This window comes from Lytechinus variegatus, chromosome 2, assembly GCF_018143015.1.
Source record: "Lytechinus variegatus isolate NC3 chromosome 2, Lvar_3.0, whole genome shotgun sequence".
Taxonomy (NCBI): Eukaryota; Metazoa; Echinodermata; class Echinoidea; order Temnopleuroida; family Toxopneustidae; genus Lytechinus; species Lytechinus variegatus.
In genome coordinates this window covers 48,244,136-48,271,453 of record NC_054741.1, presented here as the reverse complement: position 1 = coordinate 48,271,453, position 27,318 = coordinate 48,244,136, and the positions used below count along the sequence as shown (strand labels likewise).

The 27,318-nt window shown below is 39.3% G+C and overlaps 1 protein-coding gene across 2 annotated transcripts; it reads left to right on the top strand.

Annotated features, from left to right (window-relative positions):
• Positions 1 to 12,584: 12,584 nt before the first annotated feature.
• LOC121408217 (monocarboxylate transporter 6-like) lies at positions 12,585 to 23,966 on the top strand. 2 transcript variants are annotated; one of them, XM_041599606.1, is made up of 5 exons: positions 12,585 to 12,882; positions 17,139 to 17,282; positions 19,517 to 19,861; positions 21,847 to 22,359; positions 22,562 to 23,966. In XM_041599606.1, the coding sequence occupies exons 1-5, from the start codon at positions 12,687 to 12,689 to the stop codon at positions 22,681 to 22,683; spliced, it is 1,320 nt and encodes a 439-aa protein (XP_041455540.1). In that variant the 5' UTR covers positions 12,585 to 12,686; the 3' UTR covers positions 22,684 to 23,966. The 2 variants fall into 2 exon arrangements, with proteins under 2 accessions (XP_041455540.1, XP_041455539.1); XM_041599605.1 differs by having other exon boundaries at positions 12,586 to 12,882; positions 21,844 to 22,359; positions 22,562 to 23,965.
• The last annotated feature ends 3,352 nt before the right edge of the window (positions 23,967 to 27,318 follow it).

Here is a 27,318-nt window from a genome sequence, read left to right as displayed (position 1 = left end):
GAGGCCGGGTCGGCCGAGAGGTCCACGGGCGACGTCAACCCCCGCAAGTGTGGATCTGGGGCTGGGAGGCGGCAACAACGGGCCAGGAAGGAGCGGTGAGTTAAATCCCTCTCAGTCTCAAGTTGTCGATGTTGATGAAAAAAGTGGTAGGCCTAGGTCTAAAGTTAGTGATAAAATGGCAGAGCTAGATCTAGATCTAGTGGGGCGGGAAGGCCAGGCGCCCGTGGGCAGATCTATTGCTTGGCATGAGATAGTAGCACAGGAGTCGGATACCGGTAGCTCGGGGCAGGCTCAGCCAGCAGTTTCAGTGCCGGCGCGGTCGGCAGGGGTAGCCGAAGATCTAGGCCTAGATCTAGTGGAGGTCGGTGTTGAGAGATCTGAGCCCCAGGCGCCTAGGCTTTCTGCCGTGTTGGGGGCACCGGAACCATTTATTAGCGCATGCGACCCACTAGGTGTGGAAGTGGCTATCTCACTGAAGGAAAAAATTTGGGCAAGTGAATATATAGATTTGGGAGTGCTCCTTAAGCATAATAATGCACGTGATGAGTTTGGGGCCTTGAGTGTAGGTGACACCACTTTGAGTTTGTGTCAATCGGGATCTGGCCTTGGTTTGCAACTTCAACCTCAATCAAAGGCTAAGAAAATCATGTCGGTAGAGCAGTGGACTTCGGTGTTTCTAGTATTTGCCTCAATTTACGCTGAGAAGCACATGGAAAGGAGCAGGGAGCTCATGAAATATATGGATTTGATAAGGCATGCAGCCCGTGCGTTTGCAGGTTATGGCTGGCGTGACTATGACACTCAGTTTAGGAGCAAGCAGGCGCGTTTACCCGGGCGATCCTGGGCGAGCGTCGACGCCGAGTTGTGGTTGATGCTGGTGGCCTCTAATGGTCCGCGGCAGCGCCACAATTTACCCCATGCCCCTCGCCATCAGTTCTACAGAGGGGAGTACGGCGCGAAAAAATCTTTTCCCTTCGGAGGAAAGGGACCCGGAGCCAATGGCACACCCAGCCGAGGCGTGTGCTTTGCCTTTAATAGAGGCAAGTGCATGCGAGGCAAAGCTTGCATCTATGAGCACAAGTGTTCCCGCTGCCAGGCGACAGGTCATGGGGCTAAGCAGTGTAGCCAAGGGCGGGCCGGTTCCAGTCCCGCTGGCAGTAAATAGGTCTACGGCTAGTGCGGTGTCGTCTATTGCTCCGACCCCTATTAAGTTAGCACGTTTGGTGCCCATGTTAGCTACTTATCCTAATCAGGAGCATGCTCAGTGCTTGTATAATGGTTTTAAGTTTGGTTTTTCATTACATTTTGAAGGGGACAGGGTCCCATTGGTTGTTAAAAACCTGAAATCAGCATTCGAGCACATGGATGCGTTGAAAAAGAAATTGAGGGATGAAATAGACTTAGGTAGGATAGTTGGGCCTTTTGTTGTTCCTCCCTTCGAGAATATGAGGTGTTCACCAGTGGGGTTGGTGCCCAAAAAGGCCCCAGGGGAGTTCCGTATGATTCAACATTTATCGGCACCCAGGGGAAATTCAGTTAATGATGGCATACCGGAGGGGCAGTGTACAGTAACATATTCGTCCTTTGATTCGGCGGTAGATATTGTGACGCAATTGGGGCGGGGTGCCCTTATGGGAAAGACTGACATTAAGTCAGCTTTCAGGCTCTTGCCTGTTCACCCAAAAGATTTTGAGTTGCTTGGGATGTATATAGATGGTCGTTACTATTTTGATCGTTGTTTGCCGATGGGCTGCGCAGTTTCTTGTTCCACTTTTGAATGTTTTAGTACTTTTTTAGAGTTTTGCGCGAGAAAAGTTGCGAAGTCGCAAAATATTGTCCATTATTTGGATGATTTCTTTTTTGCAGGCGGCCCTGCCTCGGAGGATTGCAGGCGGGCAATGCATTGTTTTGAAGCAATTTGCGAACGATTTGGGGTGCCCATAGCGCGAGAAAAAACGGAAGGCCCGACCACACAGTTGTCATATCTTGGGCTGGTAATAGATAGCGTTTCTCAGCAGGTTCGGGTACCGGAGGACAAAATTGAGAAATTAGTAGGGAAATTAAATTGGGCGGTACAGAAACAAAAAATTTCCCTAAGAGACATTCAGTCGATTGTAGGTAGTCTAAACTTTGTATGTAAGGCAATTGCTCCAGGGCGAGCATTCATGAGACGGCTCATTGACTTAACTAAGAGCGTTAAGCGTCCTTTTCACATGGTTAGGTTGACGAGAGGGGCTAAGGCTGACTTGCGGGTTTGGTTGGAGTTCTTGGCACATTTTAATGGTCAAGTTTTCTTCCGGGCTCCAGGCTGGTTTGGAAGCGAGGAAATTCAGTTTTTCACTGATGCGGCGGCTGGCATTGGTTTTGGAATTTTCTTTGGAGGCAGGTGGGCTCAATCCAGGTGGCCTGCTGATTTCCAGGCCGATAGGAGGTCTATAGCTTTTTTAGAGCTATTCCCTATTTGGGTAGGCTTGGAGATTTGGGGCATGGAGCTAAAGGACAAGAATATATTGTTTAATTGTGATAATCAGGCCGTGGTGGCAGTACTTAACAAGCAGTCGGCGCTATGCCCTGATATTATGGTTTTGGTGAGGAAGGTGGTGATTATATGTTTAAGCAATAATATAGTGTTGAGGGCTAGGCATGTACATGGATGTGATAATGGTATAGCTGATGCACTATCTCGATTTCAGATGCCGAGGTTCCATGCGTTAGCACCGGGGGCCGCCCGGGAGGGCGTGGAGGTTCCAGTCCGTCTTTGGAAGAGCTGGCTATCGAGAGAAGTCGACTGCTGATGGCTTCTAGGGCAGCTCGAACACACACAACTTACTCTATTGCCTTGGGGGCATACGTGAAATTTTGTAAAGTGTACGGATACGACCCCCAGCTACCCCCTAATGTAGAATGGGTGGCGCAGTTCATTTCTTATTTATCCTTTATGGGATATGCAGGGTCTACTATTCAAACATACATATCTGGGTTGGCATTTTATATGAGTTCATCTGGGCTAAAGGATGTGACCAAAAGTTTTGTGATTACAAGGTTAATTGAAGGGTGTAGGCGAAGTACTTTGAGAAGAGATGCTAGGCATCCAATCACATTGTCTGTGTTAAATAGAATGCTCGCCTACTTGAGGCATGTTTGTGGTAGTCATTACGATGTTTTGATGTACTCTGCTGCTTTTTCAGTGGCATTTTATGGTTTGTTGAGAGTTAGTGAGTTGACAGTAGAGTCCAGGCATAGATGCGAGTCTATTCTGCAGCACACAGATGTTAGGGTAACTGGCGATGCACCGCATCGCAGGGTGGAATTATTCCTAAGGAAGTCAAAGACTGACCAGCGGGGAAATGGGTGCACCATTTCGATACCAGAGTTGGGGACAGTTAGCTGCCCTGTGATGGCGGTTATTCGTTATTTAGAAATCCGCCCAAAGAATGGTGGAGCCTTCTTTTGTTCATATGGTGCTCTCCCGCTAACTAGGCGTGAATTTGGAAACATGATAAAACGATGTTTGACATACGGGGATATGCCGGCGGCAATGTTTTCATCGCATTCCTTTCGTATTGGGGCGGCTACGACCGCTGCCATGGCCGGTTGCTCGGATGAAGAAATCCAACGCATGGGGCGTTGGGTTTCGAGTGCACATCGGAGATATATAAGACTCGACATGGTTAAGTAAAAAAAAAAAAAAAAAAAAAAAAAAAAAAAGAACGAAAATACATATGAAATGATGATTTTAGGTTATTTGACATTTTGACCAAAATCAGGTGTAAGTTATCTTCCAATAATGTCACAACGCGTTTACTTTACACGAGGACATGTGCTTTAATCAAAGCCGTGGCCGATGGGTTGTTGGATATTTGGGTGTATAATTCTCAATATATCTGCTTACATGGTATTGTTTTATTTTATTCAGCCCTATTCAGAAGCAGGGTGGTATGTTCAGTGCCAAGAGGCCTGTTTACAAAGGAGCCCTTGTTACAGTATACATTATACATTATACATTATGCATCATATATTATACATTATACATTATACATTATTACATTCTTTATACAAAATGAAGAAAGAGATGGTACTATATTGATGGGAATGTGTTTTATACGTTATACATTATACATTATACCTTATACATTTTACATTATACATTATACCTTATACATTTTACATTATACATTATACATTATTATACATTGAGTGGAATGTGCTCAGACATTATACATTATACATTATTATATATTGGTTGGAATGTGTTTATACATTATACATTATTACATTATACAAAAGGAAGAAAGGGATAGTACTATATTGATTGGAAGGTGTTTGGAACATCAGATTGATCATAACGACCCCCCCCCCCCCCCCCCTGTACATGTTGATATCAATATACATGTATCATCGAAATAACTCTGGGCTTAATATTGAATGAGTAAGTGAGGGTTTAATGATATCACACAATTACGAGCATTCTGCTTTTTAGAGAGAATGTTACAACGGTATAATGACGTGTTTAATATCAATGCTTTCAGGATTAAGGGGAGGGGTCAAAAATGTGATTACATACATTGTATCTTGGAGGGGAAAACCCCGTGATGAAGGGGTGGTGAAGGGTAGCAGACCTTTCAGGGGGAAATTTTCATACTTCAAAATTCTGCCCAGCCCTCTTTTCTTGTTTTCTATTACAGGACCTGTGGTGTGGATCATAGGGGACTCGATAGTGTTTTGGGCACATCGCAGGGCGAAGAACACCGGCGAGGCTGACCTTGGACTTGGAACGTCGGTCCGCTGGTTGGGGAAAAGGGGGCTACGAATTGAAGGGGTAAGCGATTGGTTAGATAAGATGGGTCGGAGTGAACCAAAGCCTTCAGTAGTAGTATTGCATGTAGGAACGAATGACATTGAGGCACTGTCCAAGAAGAAGCTGGCTAGTTTGACGTATAGACTTTTTGACGCCAATAAGGACAAATTTCAAATAGTGTGGTCGGACATTTTGGAGAGGGTTTGGTACCCCGCTGGCTGTACAGGAGATCAAGGTAAATTGGACTTAAAGAGAAGGGCGGCCAATAGGTACGCCAAGGCTTTAGCTGCAAGATTTCATGGTAAAGCCATACCGCATCCATCAATATCCCATAATGACATTTCGCTGTACAGAACTGATGGCCTACATCTGGCCGATGAAGGGTTGGACAGATTTATCAGTGAGTTAAAAGTTGGTCTTTCATATCTTCGTTGAGTATGTATTTATACATTTTACCTTAGTCGCTCCGGCGTGACCGACTCCAGACCGTCCGATCCGATAGTATGAATAAAGGTTTTGGCTGGTCTGGAGCCGGTTTCACCAGTGTGTCTATGTTTTCATAATGTATCATTTGTTGTTATTTAGCTGCTCATGCATTTACGTTCAATGTATGCATGCATTAAATCATGTTGGGGTCAGTTATGGATAACCTAGATATACATTGTAATGGAGGAATGAGCAATGTTCCCGGTACCCCCCCCCCCCCCCTGGTAAAAGCACTAAGGATAATAACGTTGGTGAATACTAGTAGAATGATCCTGTAATGGTTGCTAAGATTTATTGAATATCTTGGTAGATACGAGTAAAATTTTGACGTGTTTGTTGGCGGTCGATCATATATAAATAAATTATATATTCTCGTTTGGCGGTAATTTGGCAATTAGGCCACCTGAAACACGTATTTTCCAAGAATAATTGGGTATTTCTGGTCATGCCAGGGCAGGCATGTGGATTTTAATCAATTATGTTATGTTATTATGTAAGTTGCAGGTCCCCACTCGTTACCTAGGTGAGGGGGACCTATTTGTACATACAAATGTTTGAGAACGCTGTTAAACTGAAATAATTGTGTCATGCTTAAAGTTTAATCTTAGCCTGACCTGATCTTAAAGGCGGGCAGGCTGGTCTATAGTCATGGGCATTCATATATCTCTATATGCTATATTTATGTCATCTGTAATCCACCGATAGCTCATAATTAATAGCTGTGCTGGGATTCCGGTCCGGCTAGCAGGGAACCAGTGGGAAAACAGCCATGAATTTTAAACATTGAAGAACTTACGAGGGGGGCCTTCTAGCCGGGGGTTTAACCCCTCTCCGAGGAGCTTATTAAACAAGGGTATCGGTTGGTTACAGACATTATCGGTATATGTATATGTGATGATATTCATACACTGTACACAAAAAGCAGAATTGGTAAAGATGCACATTCATCTCTATTTTCATTAAAGCCACGACAAATCGCAATTCACTTGTTCTTGTTGTTTTGTTAGCCGTGAATAATGGATTTTAAAGACGGCTTGACGATTTAAAATGATTTATTAGCGGGCTAGCAAAATACACATTTTAGTTTGTTTTGATTTTGAAAGGGGGCGTGGTTGCCCGAGAAAGGGCTCGTGACCCGACCCGTAAAGGGCGGGGCAGCGCTTTTTGGCGCCCGCGCCAAAGAATTTGGGCACAATGCCAGACATTTGCCGCGGTTGAGCTATGCGCGGATAAAAGTGCGGGGAATGCTTCATTTTCGTTTTGGCTTTCAATGAAGAGAGATGACGGTGCATGTGTAAAGCGTGCTTACAAAATTCCCACCTCCTCCCCATTACCATCCTCTAGTTATAATTAAGGGGGATGTTGACATATATATCGTGGGGGGATTCTTGCATATTATGGATATGGTTGTGTATTTATTGTACTTGTGCATTCTTAATGTTATTTTGTTTATTTAGTTTTTGCTTGCAAGGAAGAAGTCAATTCGAAATTACTATGAAGCAGGTTATGCCTCAAACGTTCATGTGAGTTGTCATAAAAATCCAAGTTATGGATGGTTATAGAAAAAATCTGGGGATTGAAATTATAATTTTCTCAGGTCATTTGAGAAGAAATGTTTATGAATTCATAATTTCTATGTATGTTTTATTTTCCTCTACCATGAGCATTATATATGAAGAAATGTTTGATAAGATTGCATAGGCTTCATTTCAGATAAAGTTATTTCTCGGGTCTGCATCGGACTCCTTAGGAATTAGACGGAAGTATTGTCCCAATTTTTAGTCTTCTTCATGTTCAGCCGCATGTTCAGGTCTTTAGGCGTAGTATGTTGGTATACTTATGTGAATTTGTATGGTAATTTTGTCATGGTGTATTTATTATTAATACTGCCCACCTTTGGGATAGGAAGCAGCTCACGCATCAGTCAGATTTGAGTTATGGTTTTTAAATATCTGTTGTGTGCTGCCCGTTCAGGCAGAAATTGTGAAGAAATGATCGTTTTGGGGAAAGATATTGAAGAAAATATTATTTAGTTTAATTGCATTGATGTATACGTTAATGACGAACACACATTGGTCATTTACAACGAGTGATACTTTCGTACCTTGCTTCCCTTTGCCAGAGTATGGCCATATTAGTGAATTTCGTTTGGTGAAACAAATTTCTTTCTGAATTCAATTTCCTTTATTAAAGTTCCTTTAAGGGGCTCAATATTTTCAGTGGGATGAAAATTGGATACCTATAGTTGGCTTGAATACCAGCAGTAGTTGATCTTGGCAAAGTGTGTTTAGGGGGGGGGGGGGGGGGGTACAAGTACTTTTGCATTTATATTTTCCAGGGAAGTTGTATTTGTTGAATCTATATGATACTCTATAATGAATGGTGTATGAAGTAGTTGGAGGGTGATGGTATACTTTTCATGGTTAATTTCAGAATCTAGGCAGAGCCTAGGCTGATAGAAGAGCGTAACACGAATCCAAATTCGAGGGTGTTTGACCTGGTCGCACACCAATCCTAACAACGATCGTCGTGCATAAGTGGGCCGTAAGGGAATTTTATCCTCCTGTCCTATTTTGGCCAGTGGGCAGGCGGGTTTTCGCCCTTACTCGTTTTTGGGAGGAGTGTTGACGCCTTGTGTGTTGTTGAAAAACAAGCAGTTGAAGTTCTGGGGGCATGATTTCAGTAAGAGGCGCATTATTAAAGTACCTCCTTTTTTCCTTTCCATGCCAGGGCAGGCATGTGGATTTTAATCAATTATGTTATGTTATTATGTAAGTTGCAGGTCCCCACTCGTTACCTAGGTGAGGGGGACCTATTTGTACATACAAATGTTTGAGAACGCTGTTAAACTGAAATAATTGTGTCATGCTTAAAGTTTAATCTTAGCCTGACCTGATCTTAAAGGCGGGCAGGCTGGTCTATAGTCATGGGCATTCATATATCTCTATATGCTATATTTATGTCATCTGTAATCCACCGATAGCTCATAATTAATAGCTGTGCTGGGATTCCGGTCCGGCTAGCAGGGAACCAGTGGGAAAACAGCCATGAATTTTAAACATTGAAGAACTTACGAGGGGGGCCTTCTAGCCGGGGGTTTAACCCCTCTCCGAGGAGCTTATTAAACAAGGGTATCGGTTGGTTACAGACATTATCGGTATATGTATATGTGATGATATTCATACACTGTACACAAAAAGCAGAATTGGTAAAGATGCACATTCATCTCTATTTTCATTAAAGCCACGACAAATCGCAATTCACTTGTTCTTGTTGTTTTGTTAGCCGTGAATAATCTACCTATTTTGCATAACTTGAGAGTGTTTTTTACGTATCCTGTTTTTTACGTATCCTGAACTATTTATGTGGAGTAAATCATAATGGAAATATACCAAATGGAATTTATCAATCTTAAAAAAGGTATTCAAAAAAATAAACCTACTATGTCAACGCAAATGCATTTGATGTATAAAGGTACATGATCTATAAAGTACAATTAATTCCATTAACTTTATTCTCTGAATACAAATGCATTACTTGGTTCGACCCTTTATAGTGCAGGGGCGGATCCAGCCTTCGCCAATGGGGGGGGGGGAGGAGGCGGACATATTTTCAGCCATATTTTCCCCGATCGGCCGCTCTTAGTTGATTTTTGTTTGTTTTTGGGGGGGTAGTCCTAATCGTCACTTCGCTTTATTCTCAAAAATCAACATGAATACATAATAGTCTTATAACACTTATTATACAGTGCGTACAAAAAAAAAGTTTACACTTAGAAAAAATCCTGTAAAATTATAATTATGTTTGTAATATCCTGAAGATATTTCCACATTTTAACAATGGTACAGATCGATTTAAGCAAATGACGATGAATCAGTATCAATACCATCAATCAAATTGATATTGGATTGGATAGCACTGTGAATACTAAGAACTTTATCATGAAAGAATTTTCCTATGTCATTCACAAATGTTATCCTATCAATGTTACATGGCACCACTTAACATGCTGGGTGTTATCAATTAGAAATTACTTAAACACACGCAATACTTCACGCAGATGATAATATCAGGGTGAAAATATCTGTTTGCACCAAATCGCCCATTTTTACATATAAGTGCCCTTTTTTCCTTTACCCCCCCCCCCCCCCAAACGAAAATACGTTCCGTCGCTCCTGGCTTTATTTAAAGTATTAGCAGAAAATGCCCTCTTCATAAAGGTCCTACATGTTAAACAGTGCGTAATGATCCGGGGGGGGGGGCGTTTCATTAATATTTTAGTCCGACAAGTTGTCAGATCTGACAACTTTCCTGGATTCTGATTGGTTGAGAAGCACTGTTACTATAGTAATTGTCGGATAAAACAGGACTTTTCGAATTAAACATCCGACAAGTCCTTTCCTGAAACGCTCCCCAGAATTCGATCTTTACACTCGCATTGATTTGTTTATTGAGATACACAACACCTTCTTTATTTCAAAGTGTGCTCAAAATACCCGGTTTTCAAATTGGTATATAAAAAAAAAATCAGCTCGCGCGTGCATTATTTCTTTTGGAAGAAACTCATATTTGTCATGATTAAAATAGTATAAAATAGAATGACTTATTTTTAGTTCTCAACATCAAAAAAGCTCACGCATCAAATTTGCATCAATCGTTTATTGGATATATATCTGGTTCTTTATTAAAAATGTCTATAAACTGTCAATTATGAGTCAGATCAAAATACAAAAAAAAATCAGCTCGTGCTTTGCGCTCAAATTATTGTTGTTTTAGATACCTGATCATAGGTACCAAACTGCTTGGATACACCTTTCAGACCAGAATATAATATCGCTCTATCTGTTTGATGAGATAGGCCTCTTTCTCCCCCTTGTCGGTCACTACAAACAATAATAAAGGACAAATCCACCCCAACAAAAAGTTGAGTTGAATAAAAAGAGAAAAAACAAGCATAACACTGAAAATTTCATCAAAATCGGATGTATAATAAAAAAATATGACATTTTGAAATTTCGCTTAATTTCACAAAAACGGTTATCTGCACACCCTGGCTGGTATGCAAATGGGGAGACTATGACGTCATCCACTCACTATTTCTTTTGTATTTTATTATATGATATATGAAATATTCTCATTTTCTCCTCATTGTCAAGTGATACATGTACATCGATTAATTCATCCCTGAACACGTGGAATTAGCATAGTTTAATACTATATTGTTCAGTCAAGTTGGTCCTTATTGTCAAATCTATAAAACATGAAATATTGTATAATTCAAACAATACAAAAAACAAAAGAAATAGTGAGTGAAGGACATCATCGACTGACTCATCTAGTTGTGCACAATCACTGTTTTGTGAAAAATAAGCGAAACTTTGAAATGTCATAACTTTCTTAATTTACATCCGATTTTGATGAAATTTTCAGCATTGTGCTAGTTTGATTTTTTTCTCTATCTATTCAAGTCAGCATTTTCCTGAGGTGGACTTGACCTTTAAACAGCTAGGCACCTTTTCCCCTTTTCAGATCAGTATATTACAAATTTCAGCTCGCGCCTTTCGCTCGCATAAGTTGTTTTATATTCAGATAACACCCTGGGGCCGATTGCACGAAAGGATCTTTCCAAGGACCGTCTTTCATGTCGCCCATCTTTTATGATACGCTATAAGCGGGGTGTTTCTGAAATTTATGAAAAAGAATAAGATTTGTTAGCTTGCTTTTAAATGAAATTTTTATTCAATATTTCATGATATATCACATCACTTCATAAACAAATATTTTGTTTATTTTGACGGACGAATGAAATATGTTTGCAGATGATTTTTTTAAAATGCATTTCACATGGCGCATCATAAAAGATGGGCGACACGAAAGACGGTCCTTGCAAAGACCCTTTCGTGCAATCGGCCCCTGATCCCTGGAACAAAAGTGCAGAATGCTTGGTTTTCAGGTAAGAAAATCAACCATGTTCGGCTCGCGCTTCGCTTTTAATATTTGGTTGGTGAGATAATGCATCTTTCTTACGATCGAGTCACTGCAAACAGTCCTAAACAGGTTCCTAACCAGTTTCCTTTTCCTTTTTTCATGCCAGTATATTACAAATTTCATCTCCTACCTTCTGCTCGCAGTAATTGTTTAGTATCTACTTTAATACGCATATACAACCATTATTCTGAGTGTTAATTTTCAGGTCTAAATGCACAATATGAATAAAAAAATTGATCTTGCCCTCGCATTATCTATTTAAAGGTCCGATCGGGGAAATGTAATTTTTTCTGCCACCCCCCCCCCCCCCCCCCCCCGTATAAGTCTGTTCACGGTTGTAAACTGCGCACGAGCAGAAAAAGGTCATTTGAGATAAACCATGAAGGTGGCTTTCAAATTCACTGACATAGCTTGTGACTTGATGATCATTCATGTATTCCTTTCAAAATATTCATTTTATCACATCCAAGCTGAAGAGTAATAAATAGAGCGTTCATAATCACTGGTATTTCACAGTAGCCTAAACAATCGTCAAATGTGCCAAAGGCAGACAATAAAACAAATTTCCAAACTTTACCCCTGATGTACTATTTTAGTCACCTGGTCTATACAATGCCTTTTGTTCTTAGAATTTGAATACTCTACCGGTTAAGCTTACGCAACATCTACATTTGAAAATGAAAGTGCTTATCCTAATGAAAAATCACAAAGGTCATTTGAGAAAAGTTGATCATGAGCTAACCGTGAACTGGCTTATTGGCGAAAGCTGGATCAGCCCCGGGAAGTATAACGGAACCGATGATGAGCTATAAAGGGTTCACTATTTTTTTTAATTTGGAACCCCCTCATATAAAATCCTGGCTACGGCCCTGTCCACGTCTAGCCAAGATATACCACTTATGCCTATATTTCATTATCATATACAGCTCAAATACAAGAAAAAAAAAATACTCCTCATACAAACTATTACAAGAATTTTTCATATTTTCATGGAAGTTACCATATTCAAAAATCAAACTAGAACCTATAAAATTTCTAACTCTGAATTTTTACCTCTGTCATTATTATATCTGCAATTTGTACCTCTGCTATTTTTATCTCTGCCATTATTACCTCTGCCATTTCTACATCTACCATTACCACCTCTGCCATTATTACCTCTGCAATATTTACCTGTCATTATTACGTCTGCCATTATAAACCTCTGCCATTTTGTACACCGAACCCTCTAGGTCAACCTCATATCATACATATATTTACTATATATGTAGACCTTTTGTGCATGCTCCTCATGCTCGGTTGCAAAATATCATGCACTGATGGTTTTTCGATTCTTTGAGTGTTCAGGCAGGTCACCTCAGGGGCAAACTGGAGTGAAGGCCTACATGTTGTAATAAATTTTCAGCATTAAAAAATGGGTAGATGTTGTGAAATTCTTTCTTCTTCCAGTGTACCTGTGATGCTGTGCCTCTTCATGTCAGCTACGGTGCACGTTGGTATCTTAAAGGTAATTGGATTGTATCTCAGGGACATCAGCATTGATCTTGAAACTTCATCAGCCGATATGGGAATTGCACTTGGTCTCCTGAATACCTTCGTTTACATACCGAGTAAGAAAAATATTCTTCCTTTATCATTTAAACTTATGTCGTTTCTGAGAAAAGAGAATAGGCCTATAGATGAATCCTACATCAGATCACTGCAACTTATGGCAAGCAATACTTCAGTCACATTTGCTCTATGGCGGCTTACGGCGAGTCGAAAACAGCCCTTTAACATTTTTTTAATACTAGCTAGTTACATACTGTAAACGTGGTAAAGGTGGTTTGAATACCAAATGGAGCGCGCCTCTGGCAGTCTCACCTGCGATACGCGATTCAATATAGCAGCAGTGCTGACTTTGAAATCTACTATACATCTGTAGGGCAATGCCATAAAATAATCAACTTTATTGTACGTCCGACCCCCATTTTTTCAAGTTGAACTTCACTTCATAAACTGACCAAGTCATGGTCGTTTGAGAGCATTAAAGAACAAAAAAAAATCAGTGACAGAAAATTATATAAAGGTCCCACATAAGTCGGATCGACGTACATAATTTATGGAATTGCCCTATAAAACAATTCTTCACCAAAAACACCATTTATGATCATGATACACTACTACGTTCATTGACCATGACATTTGACCTAGATCATGTGACCTAAAACTTGTCAGTAATACTTGATTACCCCTATGTCCACAATTCATAAACAATATCCATAAACTTTGAAAGTTACGACAGCAATTACATCCAACTTGGCCAAAGTTCATTGACCTTAAATGACATTAGACCTCAGTCATGTGACTTGAAACTCAGGCAGGATGTTAGGTCGTATTTGATTACCTGTATGGCCAAGTTTCATGAACCAGGTCCAATATAATTTATAAGTTAAGCTGTCATTTCAAACACTTAACATTCTGTTAAGATTTGATGTTCACGCCGCCGCCACCGCCGTCGGAAAAGTGACACCTCTCGCTCGTCTCACTCTGCTAGGCAGGTGAGATAAAAATGAATAAAACGGCTGTTTCGACTCGCCGTACGGCCGCCGTAGAACAAATGTGACCATGGTATGAAACTGCTGTTTTTGACTCGCCGCACGGCCGCTGGATAGCAAATGTGACTGATGTATTATGCCATAACTGGGAAGCTTTCAAAGAAGAATAAAAACACGTTCAATGGGTTATGCAATGAGCCAGGTGCGTTGCTATGTCAGTACGGATATTTGTTATTTAAACTCAAACATTTTCCAAACCAAATAATTGCTCTACATTCCAAGATTATTACCCCTTAATTTTGCGCTTGATAATAAAAAAAGAAGAAAAGAAACAGAGCCTGAGTAAACGGTTTATTTCCTATTGGTCTAATGCCAATTCGTTTAATTGCCAATTCGTCTACTATCATTTGGTCTGTCATCAATTCGTCCACTATCCATATGGTCTAATTGCCATTTCGTCCACTCACTATTTCGTCTAATAGCCAGTTGGTCCAAAAGCCATTTAATCCATAAACCATTTGGTCTGACTGGATAATTGTTAATTGGGCGAAATCAATCAAAAGAACATGAGTTGGTTCTTAGATGAAATGATGTGACCAAAACAATAAAGAACATATGTCTTAGGGGCCATAGGGGGAAATGTATAGAGCATGTATTGAACTCATAGGCCCGTATTCTGAAGTCAGGTTTAACTTAGACCATGGTCTAACTCTGTGCTAAAATTATGGGAAGCCAAAAGTGTCAAAATTTTTATTAAGTTGTATGTTTCTTATGTTTACTGTGCTCTTTCCTGATTCATCGATGGGGAAGATCATCATCTGTTTGTACTTCCTACACGATTGTGAATGATTTGAGAGCCAAATGAGCTGAAATATTATATCTCTACTCTTAGTGATTTATGTAACAATTGGCTATCCATACTTAAACCACAACTTTAAACCTGAGTTTAAGTTAAACCCGACTTCAGAATACGGGCCATACAGATTATGTAATTCATAGGACATTGCACCTAGGTTCATTTTGAATAAGTTTATTTTAGTGTAACATTGGTATAATGATCTCGAGGACGCTTGGAATTACAGGAGTGAAGGCAGCTCTGAAACCGACGCCGGAGCTGACTGCAAAGCATCCACAACGGCCCAAGATTTCTTATTTCATCTGCAATGCACAACCTGACCTTTTTATTTCTGCTCGTAATTCAAGTTCGTCGTTCAAATACGTAATATTTCATGAAATGCACACTGAGCAATGCATGGTGGAGCTCAGTGGCGTAACTACGGGGGGCATGGGGTTGCCCCCCCCCCATCGGCTGACAAAAAAAACGGGGAAAAGGAGTAAAGAGGGAGAAATCACGAGAAACGTAGTGGGAAAGAGGAAACTATGTTATATTGTATTATAATATGTTATGTTACACTACATATTAAGAAACATTTTTTATCATAAATTTCTGAAACATAATGTGCTCAGGGCCTATGTCTTCATTGTTCCTGGTGCTCGGTTTGTATGTTTAACGAGATATATAATCTTGTTGCACTAAGACCTCCCGTTTTAAGTCAGTATACATCAAATATATTTCCTCGCACTTCGAGTTATTGTTTTATGTAGTGACATATGCTTCTTTTTCATTACTATACTTTATGTGATTGCCCCGTGTTCGAATTAGTGGATTGGTGAGATATGTCTGCTCTCCATGAATTCCTAAAATCAGTCCTTAAAATGTGCCTTTTTTCTGATCTGAATATCAAAAAATTTCAGCTCACGCTTCGCGCTCGCAACATTTGGTTAGTGAAATACGTATGGCATTAGTGAATGCCCCACTTTAGATCTGAATTATCTAAATTTTTAGCTCGCCCTTCGCGCTCGTAATATTTGATTATTGAGATACTTATGATTATCATGATAACAATTACTACATAAAGTGCTTCATGTGTTCAGATGTAATTCTAACAAAATCAGCAAGCGCTTGTCACTCGCATTACGTGAGATACTCTTGATGGATTCTTTAAAACATTCCTGTTTGAGGTAAATATATACAAAAATTTCAGCTCGCGCTTCGCGCTCGCATCATTTGGTTAGTTAATTACACATGGTCTCGTGAATTCCTACAAGCCCTCAAAAATGCCCCTCTTCAGGTCTGAATTTCGTAAATTTTCAGCTCGCGCTTCGCGCTCGCAATATTTGATTAGTATGTATGCGTATGTTATTCATGATTACAATGACTACAAGTGCTTCATGCGTTTAGGTGTAATTCTAACACAATCAGCAAGCGCTTGACACTCGCATTAGATGTCTATATGGTAAGATATGGATACACTTAATGGATTCCTAAAATATATTCCTTAAAATATCCATGTTTGGGGTCAATATACACAAAAACTTCAGCTCGCACTTCACGCTCGCATTGTTTAGCGAGACAGGTACGTATCATGATTACACAAATTTGATTATAATGTCCCTTTTTAGGTCTCATATCAAAAATTTTCAGCTCGCGCTTCGCGCTCGCATTATTTGAACAGTGAGATACATATCCGTTTAATGGCATTGTCCTTAAAATGCCATTAGGTCAGTGTACCTGGCAACTGCGCGCGCTTTGCGCGCTCATCAAGCGACTCATTTTTTTTGCTGGTGCCCCCCAATGCCATGACCCACGGTACGCCAATGATGGAGCTGTTTCAGATGGGCAAATAATTTCATTTATCTCGGGCGCCAGTCTGCGGCTTTCTGTGTTTGGAGTGTTTTGAATCCAAAAGGGTTGTACACAATAAAATGCGTGATTTTTTCCCTCTCCAGATTAAGAATTCAAGCCTCTATACACTTCTGACACAAAAAGATATCACAATTAGCTTTCCCTCCTTGCTCATGTTGCTTTAATTGATGAAACATACAAACATACAGTTTTGGAATGTTTTTGCCATATTCTATTTCCCACTCCTTCTTGCCAAATAAATCACAAAACCTAGTCAAGAGCTACAGGTCTCCATCCATTAGAGCACTAAAGAACTGTCAGTGCCATTTTCTTCTGAAAATTATATTTAAAAAAATCGAATTCATTATCTGGAAATGAACAAGAAAATTGACCTTTCTACAAACCTTAGTAACACAAGCCCACTGAAGTAACGTGTATTAGACCGTTAAGCACATTAAAGTCTTTTTTTAGCAAAATACAGCTAGCAAGCGGTAAATATGCATGAAACTTATATTGTTGTATTTTACATTAAGCTTATTCATCAATGTCAAGTAGAGCTTCCATTTGTCAATTTCACGTAGAGGCCTATAACTCGGTCTGATTTTTTTAACATGCTGTCTTGTTTTCTTTCTCTTCCCCGAAGGTCCATTAATTGCCACTCTCTATCGGCATCGTTCAATTCGTAGTCCGCTATTGATATCTGGAGCGTTTCTTCTAACTTCAGGAGTGGCGTTATTTTCAATGGCAACAACGAATATTCAAATGAGCGTCTGCCTATCAGTGACAGGTAATCATGACTGGTTTCCTTTATCCAAACATTTACCATTTAACAACGATAACCATGGTTCGGTGGCGGATGGGGGGGGGGCACATCCTACCCGAGCCCCTGTAAATTCTTACACAAGTGTGCCCCCCCCCCCCGTTTGAAAGTCATAGCATATATTTCAATAGACCAGTTCGTAATTACTTCATGGGCAATTTTGGTCAATTGACCTTTCATTTCTTTCATCATGATAGGCAGATTTCAAAGCAATATATTACGTAAGCTTGCCTTACATAGCAGGATGAAGGATTTGAATAGACCAGGTGACTAGAATAGCACACCAATGAACACTTAATGAAGGTATTTGTTGCATTCCTACTTTGAATGCATATCTTAGCATGTTGCACAATGTACTTGACAAACTGTGAAATACCGGTCGTTCGTGGAAGCATTGTTGTTTTGTGGATGTAAATGAAAACGACAATTCAAAAGAATATATGAATAATCAAGACATCAAAGTTGGTGCTTATCTCATTAGATTCTAAAGCACCATGTCACTTTAGTACAAATGACCTTCTTATGATCATGCGTAGAATCTTTTGATCATGCGCAGAAAGGAACTACGAACTGGCTTATTGAAATATGTCGTTTATTCACAAGTGAGGACTTTTTTTTTTTGCTTGTCAAATTATCATCGGGGAAAGTGTGCACCCCTTTCTGGATCCGCCCCTGCCATGGTTGATATAAAAACCCTTGTGACGTCGTCGTGTAATTACACAGCGGGTATAAATGGGTGATCAAAATCAAATTTAATACTTATACTAGTGCTTATTCGTAAATTAAATACTAAATGTACCCCCCACACACACACACACCTACACCCTCACAAACCCACACTCACATTAGGTCCATGATTTAGGCCTAACTGGGTATGCTAATGAAAGCAGGTTCTTATTAACAATGTCAATTTTCATGCAATTTGGTTGACAAGGGTAAAAGATATAAAAATATCTTCAAACCACGTCAAATCAGGATTCCCTCGTCTATTTGAACGACGTCGTTACACCATGATGTGTAAAATGGCATCAAAAATGGCATCAAAACCGGTACTTTGCAGCTGCTGTTAGTAGAATGCCGTTTTTCCATGATCGCAACAAACATTTATTTTTTATAGTTATATAAACATCATTTTCCATTCATATATTGGAGGTGTGAATTCCCTACCCCTGCGTTTTTCCTCAGGGAAACCCTTCGATTTTCAAAGTTTAACATTTCTTTTTTACCTTATATACTTTCAAACATTGCAACGGAAGCTTTATAGTTCCATGGACTTGTCGATATGATTCTCAAATCGCCATAATAACTATATTAAAGAGTTTTCGCTCGACGACGCGGACTGAATTCTACAACGCAGTAATGCAAGCCAAACCACAATGAAAGTTTTGTCGAGGGTCGGTAAGTCTAAATAGCAAATTTTGTCCGACGTTTCAGAGCTGACGAAAACTCGCAAATGTTTCTGTTGTCCAGAGGCTAGGCAGGATGAAACTGCTGTTTGATTCACCGACCCGGAGGGCACTTACATTGACGAGTGGATACCATGCGCGACCCCAAAAAACACGTTAAAAAGATGTCTTTTTCAAGATATTCGCTAGGAAAGCTACGTGTTTAGGGTCAAAATTGCGAGGGTACGTGTAACGAATTAAGACTAAAATGTTTTATAAGGAAGTACTTTTTGCCCAAAGAGTCAACACTACGTGTTTAGAGGACAATTTTGCGCGAGATGTGGGAGATGGGGCTGTACTCAATCCAATTAGGTAGAAGTAAAACCGACGACAGTGACATAACAATATTATTGTACTTGTTTAGGGGGTCAATTCAGGGAATACAAGCCAAGAGTATCGTTTTGTTTCCAATACTTTTCAAGGGTAGGGTTTTACACGCCAATACTTGTGAAGGGGTTCATTTTCAAAATACGTGTTTAGGGTGCTTTTCGAGACCCCATGGTCGCGCATAGTATCCACTCGTCAATGGAAATCCCCTCCCCCTCCCCACGAGTAATGGATAGGATTGACAAAAGTTCAGAAAAACTTACACTTTTCATGAGCATGATCTAAAAATATTGCTTAATCTTTTGATTTAAATCATACAGGGATTGAGCATGACGTTTAAAAGAATGTCTCATTTCCTTTGAAAATAATACTTTACAAGCGCCTGTAAAATATAAAATCTGTCTTGCTGATTTCTCTTATGTCTGACAGGTCTCGGAATCAGTATCTTGCTGATATGTTGTATAGTGACACTACACCATGTGGCTAGGGATAACTACAATCTATGTTTAGGACTCGGTTTAAGTGGTTATGGCGCCGGTATGGTGCTATTCCCGCTTTTGGCTGAATTCTTACACAGCCCTTACGGTTGGAGAGGTGGACTTCTCATCATGAGTGCCCTTATAGCACACGTTATCCCATGTGCTGTAGGAATTACAACGGGGTCAGACGAGAGGAGCATACGAACACGTGACTTTGAACAAATCGAAAGCTCGTCTACAGGTATCATTGACCAGAATATGAACAGAGAAGACACCGAAGCAGCTCGAAGCTCAGGTGAGATTTTCTTTATAGGCCAGTAGAACCACAACATGACCGTCAATGCATTTGTTTTTGTTGCTCAAATGGTGGTATAGGGTGTCTTCTTTTAGAATTCGACGAGTGCCATGCACCTGGGCACCCTTGGGCAGTTTTTTATTGACGTCATAAGCCACGCCCATTTTTTTTATTCCTCTCAATTATGTTTTTTTTTCTATTTTCATAAACGTTTCATGTTTAGTATCAGATTAAAACTATTGCAAAATAAAATGCAATTTATATGGATCGCATGGCATATCAGCCATGTCATATTCGGACACAAAAGGTAATACAACTTAATACGGGGCTCTCATGTTTTGAAAGCTAACATAAAGCATTATTATCATATGCATTTTTTTTTGCTGAAATTCGTACTTGAGTAATTGATTATCTGACGGTTGCCAACTTGGCACTCTTCGGCAATTATTTCATTGACTTCATAAGCCACCCCCTTTTTTCACATGATTCCTCTTGCGACTTTTCTATTTTACAGAATAAGCATAATCAAATCAAAGCTTTGGAGAAATCAAAAGTAAATATATGGATCTCATTTAATTCAATGTCATTTAGTGTCATAAAAGTTCGAATTGGGTCAAATGTAAGTTTTTCACATAATGCAGAATTCTCGTGTTAGAATACAAAGAAGTCGAGTATTATATGCATTGTTCAATACTATATGGTTCTGTCAAATTGGTAAAAATAAAATATGGTATAAAAAGAATAGTGACGCGAAGGACATCATCGACTGTCTTATTTGCATGTCATTGAATTGTGCATATCACTGTTTTGTGAAAAATAAATGAAACTTTAAAATGTCATAACTTTCTTAATTTACATCCGATTTTTGATGAAATTTTAGCCTTATGCTACTTTAGTTTTCTCAATTTATTCAAATCAGCATTTTCATGGGGTGAACTTGACCTTTAATGACCCTAAAATGTCCTTTACATTGCTAAAATGCCATATGAGTAGTACATTGAAATTTGATTTGTCATAATCTTTAATTTTGATACAAAACATGATATGTTTATTACGTGAAATAGAACAATCATAATTGAGAGTATTGTGAAAAAGTGGGTATATATGACGTCATCCTTCGGATTCTTGAAAAAAAGACACCTTATACTACAATTTTGAGCAAAAAAATGCATATATACCCCACTTGACGGTCATGTCAACATTTCGATCATATTTACCTGACTATAGAGGGAAACCCATTGAGATCAAATTCTATAGAATTACGATTCTTTTCAAAGTGCAAAAATCGTAAGGAACTTGGCAGTTTTTATAAATTTCCACATTATGACACTTTCGTTGGTAATAGCAACTAATCGAAACCAAGGATTTCATGATACACTATAGCGATTTATAACACTTTTATTTGACAAATTAACATAAAGAGCTACTTCAGGAAAATTGGGAAACCATGGAGACTGAGGTGTTGCCATCAGGGGCGTAGCTACGGGGGAGGGGAAAGGCCTATAGGGGACATGTGCCCCCAGCCCGCTTTCACAAACATACAAAAAATGTGTGCCCCCAAAAGAGCTTTCCAAACCTGAGCAGTGCCCCCATCCCCGAAATACTTGAAAATGACCCTCCCCATATTAAAAATTCTGTGATTTACAGACAGGTGTAGACTGATGTGTGTGCGTGGGGGGGGGGTGAACTTCAACTTGGCAGTGAATAAAAACTATGTTATTATTTTGTATTTACGTAGAGTGGTTTTGTAATATATTTTCCTTCAAATAATCAAATAATGTTTCAGACTTGACTCCATACATAACCATAATATGTTTTGTGGGTTCGGGGAGGGTGTGTGTGGATGTCGGGTGATGGTGTGTGTGAGTGGAAATATGTTTATATGTGTGGGGTGGTGTTCATCTCCCTCCCTGCTGAAAATATCCTAGCTATATGCCATTTGTTGTTTCATGCTCCTTAATTTACCTATCTTTCTTTTGCAGAAGGCAGCCGATTTGGGCATGTTTCGGTTATTCATAGCATCGCCAATAGCCTCCGTCAATCTGATTTTTACGTGGATCCTGTATTCAATGTCATATTCGCTCTCAATTTTGCCTACTACATGGTGACCACTGGTTGGTATTCCTTTCTGGTACCCCATGTTCTTCAAAGAGGAATTTCCGTCAAGAATACCATCATCCTGACTTTCGCAGGAGCAATAGGGAACACTTCCAGCAGACTTGGTGTCGGTGTCGTAACAAACCACCTCTTGACACCTATCGATGTCTATATCTTCGCTACAATCCTGAACATCACTGCTCTCCTCGTCGATGTGTTTGTAGCCAATTATTACATCATGTTGGTGACAACTTGCTTCTCTGCAATGGCCATTGGGGGGAGAGCTGTTTTGACATCACTTATCGTGAGGGAAAGGGCATCTTCAGACAAATTTGATATAGCGTTTTCACTCATCAGATGTATATCCGGAATAGGAATGTTTCTTGGTGGCTATTTAGGTGGTAAGTAAAAGTGGCACGAATTACTATTCAATTTATTTAGAAATAAAACGGGTAGCTTTCCATTCATTTGTTTCTCTTGGGAGGGGTAAGACTTTCAAATAATTATAGTTTCATTGCTTTTGAAATATTGATATCAACTAAAATATAGAATTCATTTGATAACTAGATTTAATTTCTTTTATTTTTTCATTTTTGCTTCCAGGTTTATTGGCTGATACTTTCTCATCTTTCAACGCTACTTTCAAAATGTTAACAATCGTTGACGGTGTCGTTCTCATCCTGGTCTTGGTGATGAAATGCAACCCGAAACCGAATTCCTCCTGACATTGCAGTAGGATATGCTTACTGCATTTGTTTATGCATGTCAGTCACTTAATAATTGGTCATCGAATCGATACCGTGGTCGTAATAGAGGCCAAGTCGATCTCAATTCAAATAATAGGACAAAAAAGCAAGTCAAACTCATCGAAATCGGATGCCAAATTCTGATAAAAAAGGCATTTATTGATGCTCATGCATGCAATATCGTACATGAAAAAACATCCACAGCTTGAACTTTCACGTTCATGACAATATTGTAGGTAAAATATAAATATCGTAATAAATATAGATTATAAAAGACAATATATAACAAGGTAATAATGGTTAAACAAAAACAGCTGAATTAAGAGGAGGGGAGACTGGTACTTTGTGCGAATAAAGTTTAATTATGATAAAGTGACTGCATAATTATGAGGAGTGTCCAGCGGAGCATTTCATGAAAGGACTTGTTGTCAGACGTTTTGTTCTGTTTTATCCGACAGTTACTATGGCAACAGTGCCTCTCAGCCAATCATAATCAAGGAAAGATGTCATACCTGAAAACTTGTTGGGACGAAAATGTTGATGAAATGCTCACCAGATATCGCCCTTTCAAGTCGCCGTGTCCAACTTTTGTTGTTTAAGAATTCAACCAAATCCAGGCAATGGACTGTTTTTAAATCTTTTTGTTTTGGCTATAGAAATCGTTGATAGGTATTTGTACCGCGAAGAGAAGAGATGTACTCGTGTGTGTTTTTTCCGTTGGTAACCACGTCTTACAAAGACATACTGATCGTAATGATTTGATGACACGTACGTGGTGATCACTTGAAAATTGTTCCACATGTCATAAGGTTCTCATACCTCGGTCACATTTGCTCTACGGCGGCCGTACGGATAGTCGAAATCAGCCGGTTTTTTTTTTCATTTTTATTTAAACCACCTTTTTAAAGCTGGTACAAAACATGTTAAAACGGCTGCTTTCGACTCGTATACGGCCGCCGTGAGTAAATGTGACCGAGGTATTGGTCACCATGATCCAAACATAATTTGATATGTGACTTTCACATTAGGATTATTGATTTGATCAAAATATGCAACAATAAATCTTACATGACTGTTACGTATTTTTAAGACGTTCCACCTTAATAAAGGCTACCTGAAAGCAGTTTAAGATATTGGTAGACATCAAAGATCTCATTTTCAAAAATCCTGAACTTTAATGTGTGTTGTATTTGATATTGTTCGGTGGCGAATCCATGATGTGACTCAGCCGGCCTGTGCCCCCCCCCCCTTTTAGATTCATAATCAGAATTTGTTCTGTAATTATACCATTTTTACTCAGATGTGCCCCCCCCCCTTTTTTTTAAGTGAGGACCCTTTTTTGGCTTGTTCAATTTTCCGCTGACAAAATAACCTTCAATTTTAGTTGAAACCGTTTTTTTTTTTTGGGGGGGGGGTATTTTGGCTTTTGGAGCAGGTACAAAGTAACAAAGGTGCCTAGTGGGCTCAATTGCATAAAACAGAATACCTCCTCTGAGTATAATGGACACTATGAGTGAACTACACGACTCCTGCGGGACAGTCAAATAGATTAATTAATTACTAGGCAAGGCATGGTATTCTGTTTTACCCGCATATTATAATCAACGATGCTCCATCTTTGGAATATCAGTTTGAATGCTTTGTGTGTTGCTATGCAAGGTGATTATTTCAGAGTTTCATTTCGATACATCATGGTATTAGACGTTATTTTAAACATCAGTACATGCTCAAATTATAAGATCAGGTGGATTTTCCATAAAGCTGTTCGTAAGTCAAGAGCGACTTTAGGAATGACTTGTGATCATATATCGTGTGGTAAATTGTATAAGACCAAAACTCTCATTGGCGGTGATTTCCTAGCGCGTAAGAAAGGTTCACCAGTCGTTCTTAAAGTCGCTCTTAACTTACGAACATTGGTACAAAAAAATGGAAAATGAAAACAGCTATTTCGTCCCGGGCCCTGGACAAAAAAATAAATTTTTGCAATTTTTCGTCAGCTCCGAAATGCTGTTCCGTTTCACCAATTTTCGACAAAACCCTCCCGGTTATATTTTGACAATAAGCCAGTTCGTAGTTCCTTTCTGCGCATGATCAGAATATTCTACGCATGATCAGAGGAAGGTCATTTGTACTTAAAGGACAAGTTCACCCCCAAAAAAACTTGATTTGAATAAAAAGAGAAAAACCCAACAAGCATAACACTGAAAATTTATCAAAATCGGATGTAAAATAAGAAAGTTATAATATTTTGAAGTTTCGCTTCATTTCAGAAAACAGTAATATGCACATCTCGGTCAGTATGCAAATGAGGGAACTGATGACATCAACTACTCACTATTTCTTTTGTATTTTATTATATGAAACATGAAATATTTTGATTTTCTCGTCATTGTCATGTGAAATGAAGTTTCATTCCTCCCTGAACACGTGGAATACATTATTTTAACATTTTGTGTTTCAGGTAAGGAGGTCCTAATCATCAAATTCGTAAAAATTAAAATATTGTATAATTCAAACAATAAAAAAACAAAAGAAATAGTGAGTGAGTGACATCATCGACTCTCTCATTTGGATGTAACTGGCTAGTTCAAGTAACTATTTTTTTATAAATAAGCGAAACTTTGAAATGTCATAACTTTCTTATTTTACATCCGAATCTAATGAAATTTTCACCATTGTGCTTGTCTGATTTTTCTCTATTGATTCAAATCAACATTTTTCTGAGGTGGACTTGACCTTTAAGTGACATGGTGGTTCAAATCTAAATAGATAAGCACCAACTTTGATGTCTTGATTATTCATATATTCTTTTGAATTGTCGTTTTCATTTACATCCACAAAAAACAACAATGCTTCCACGAACGACTGGTATTTCACAGTTTGTCAAGTACATTGTGCAACATGCTAAGATATGCATTCAAAGTAGGAATGCAACAAATACCTTCATTAAGTGTTCATTGGTGTGCTATTCTAGTCACCTGGTCTATTCAATTTCTTCATCCTGCTATGTAAGGCAAGCTTACGTAATATCGTGCTTTGAAATCTGCCTATCATGATGAAAGAAATGAAAGGTCATTTGACCAAAATTGTCCATGAAGTAACTACGAACTGGTCTATTCATTTACTGAATTCTTGGAATTCGCAGTGCTTCGAGGATCAAAAACCCCTTATTATACCTCATAAATACACGACGAATAAACATAATCCAACAACAAACACGGAATTTCCATTGTATTACACTGCAGTTCCATTGAGTTTCAATAAAAAAAATTAAAAGCTACGAACAAAGCGATTTTTCAATCGCTATGACGTCACACACGTACTTGGAGTCCCAAATCATTTGTTAATGTCCCGGTTAATGTCCGTGTTAATTTCCAAAAAAAAGATTAATTCTTACAAATTTACCAATGATGGTGTACTTAATCACGATGTCCTTCGAATAAGACGCATAATGGCGTTCCTATACTTTTTACTCACGAGACCAAAAACAAGTGGGTTGATCCAAAAGGTAGTGTAAACAAACCAGTACATTAATATTCGGCCTACGGCGTAAAAATTCCAATTTGAGGCAATGATGATGATCGTTATCAGAAGGTATGGCATCCACACCAGATAGCTGGCACCAACAACGGCAGATATGGTTATAGCGCTTTTGCATCTTTCTGAAAAGGTGTTTCCCTCTGTGTCATGATCGTCGGCGGTTGAGCCATGAAAGAGCAACCTGAGTGTCATTGCTCTTCGACGATCAATTCTCTCCTTCTTCCTCTGTGAGTATGCAATTCTTAAAACTTGTAAATTAAGAATAGTTGCCAGGCCTAACAAAGACAACGGTACGATCTGGTAAATGAACATTATCCTCTTGCTAATAAACAACTTGGAGCCCCGGAAATCACAATGGCCAATGCATGCACTGTGAACGGACCGTACCACGGCAAATAGAAACGCCAGACTGGTAGCTAAAAGAAGCATGTATCTTACTTTCCTTCGAGGAAAGATACTGTAATATCTTAGAGGGTACGACACGGCGATGTACCTGTCTATAGTCGTCACAAAAAGCGTTAACTGAGAAAGCATCACCCCCATAGCAGAAGCAAAGGCAGCTGCATTACAAATTGCCATCGAGTTGCGGAAGAGCGATGGTTTAATGTAAAAGAATATCTGAATTCCATAACAGACCACTCCTCCCAGGCAGTCGAATACTCCCAGACAACGGAGACACAGTCGAAGATTTCCAGTGTATAATGAGGTATTACTTGATGTGAGGACGATCAGATGAAAACTATTAAGTGTGACTGCAAGGAACAGTCCTAGGCATTCTATGAAGATAACGATGATGAAACCGCGCGAGGACTGCCAATCGCCTTCTGTAGAATTATCCATGCTGACGGTTCCACAACACAGGCGGGATACTGGAGACACTAGACACCTAAAGCTCTTGATTTGTTTTTACCTATAATCAGTAGATCCAATCACAATTTCCGAAAGTTGGCGTACATTGACGAGCATTTTTGTCAAAACACGTTTTATAAGATTATTTTTTGTAGTTCGATTATAATAGGGTTAGCTTTGACAGGGCGCGTTGAAAAAATCGACTTTCAAACTATAAAGTGTGTG

Bases quoted from the DNA above. Each gene is read 5' to 3' on its own strand.
- LOC121408217 (XM_041599605.1), top strand. From the start codon at position 12,687: ATGGGTAGATGTTGTGAAATTCTTTCTTCTTCCAGTGTACCTGTGATG. The intron at 17,283-19,516 runs GTAATCATGACT...TATGTCTGACAG, and splicing joins CGTCTGCCTATCAGTGACAG to GTCTCGGAATCAGTATCTTG. The intron at 19,862-21,843 runs GTGAGATTTTCT...TTTCTTTTGCAG, and splicing joins CGAAGCAGCTCGAAGCTCAG to AAGGCAGCCGATTTGGGCAT.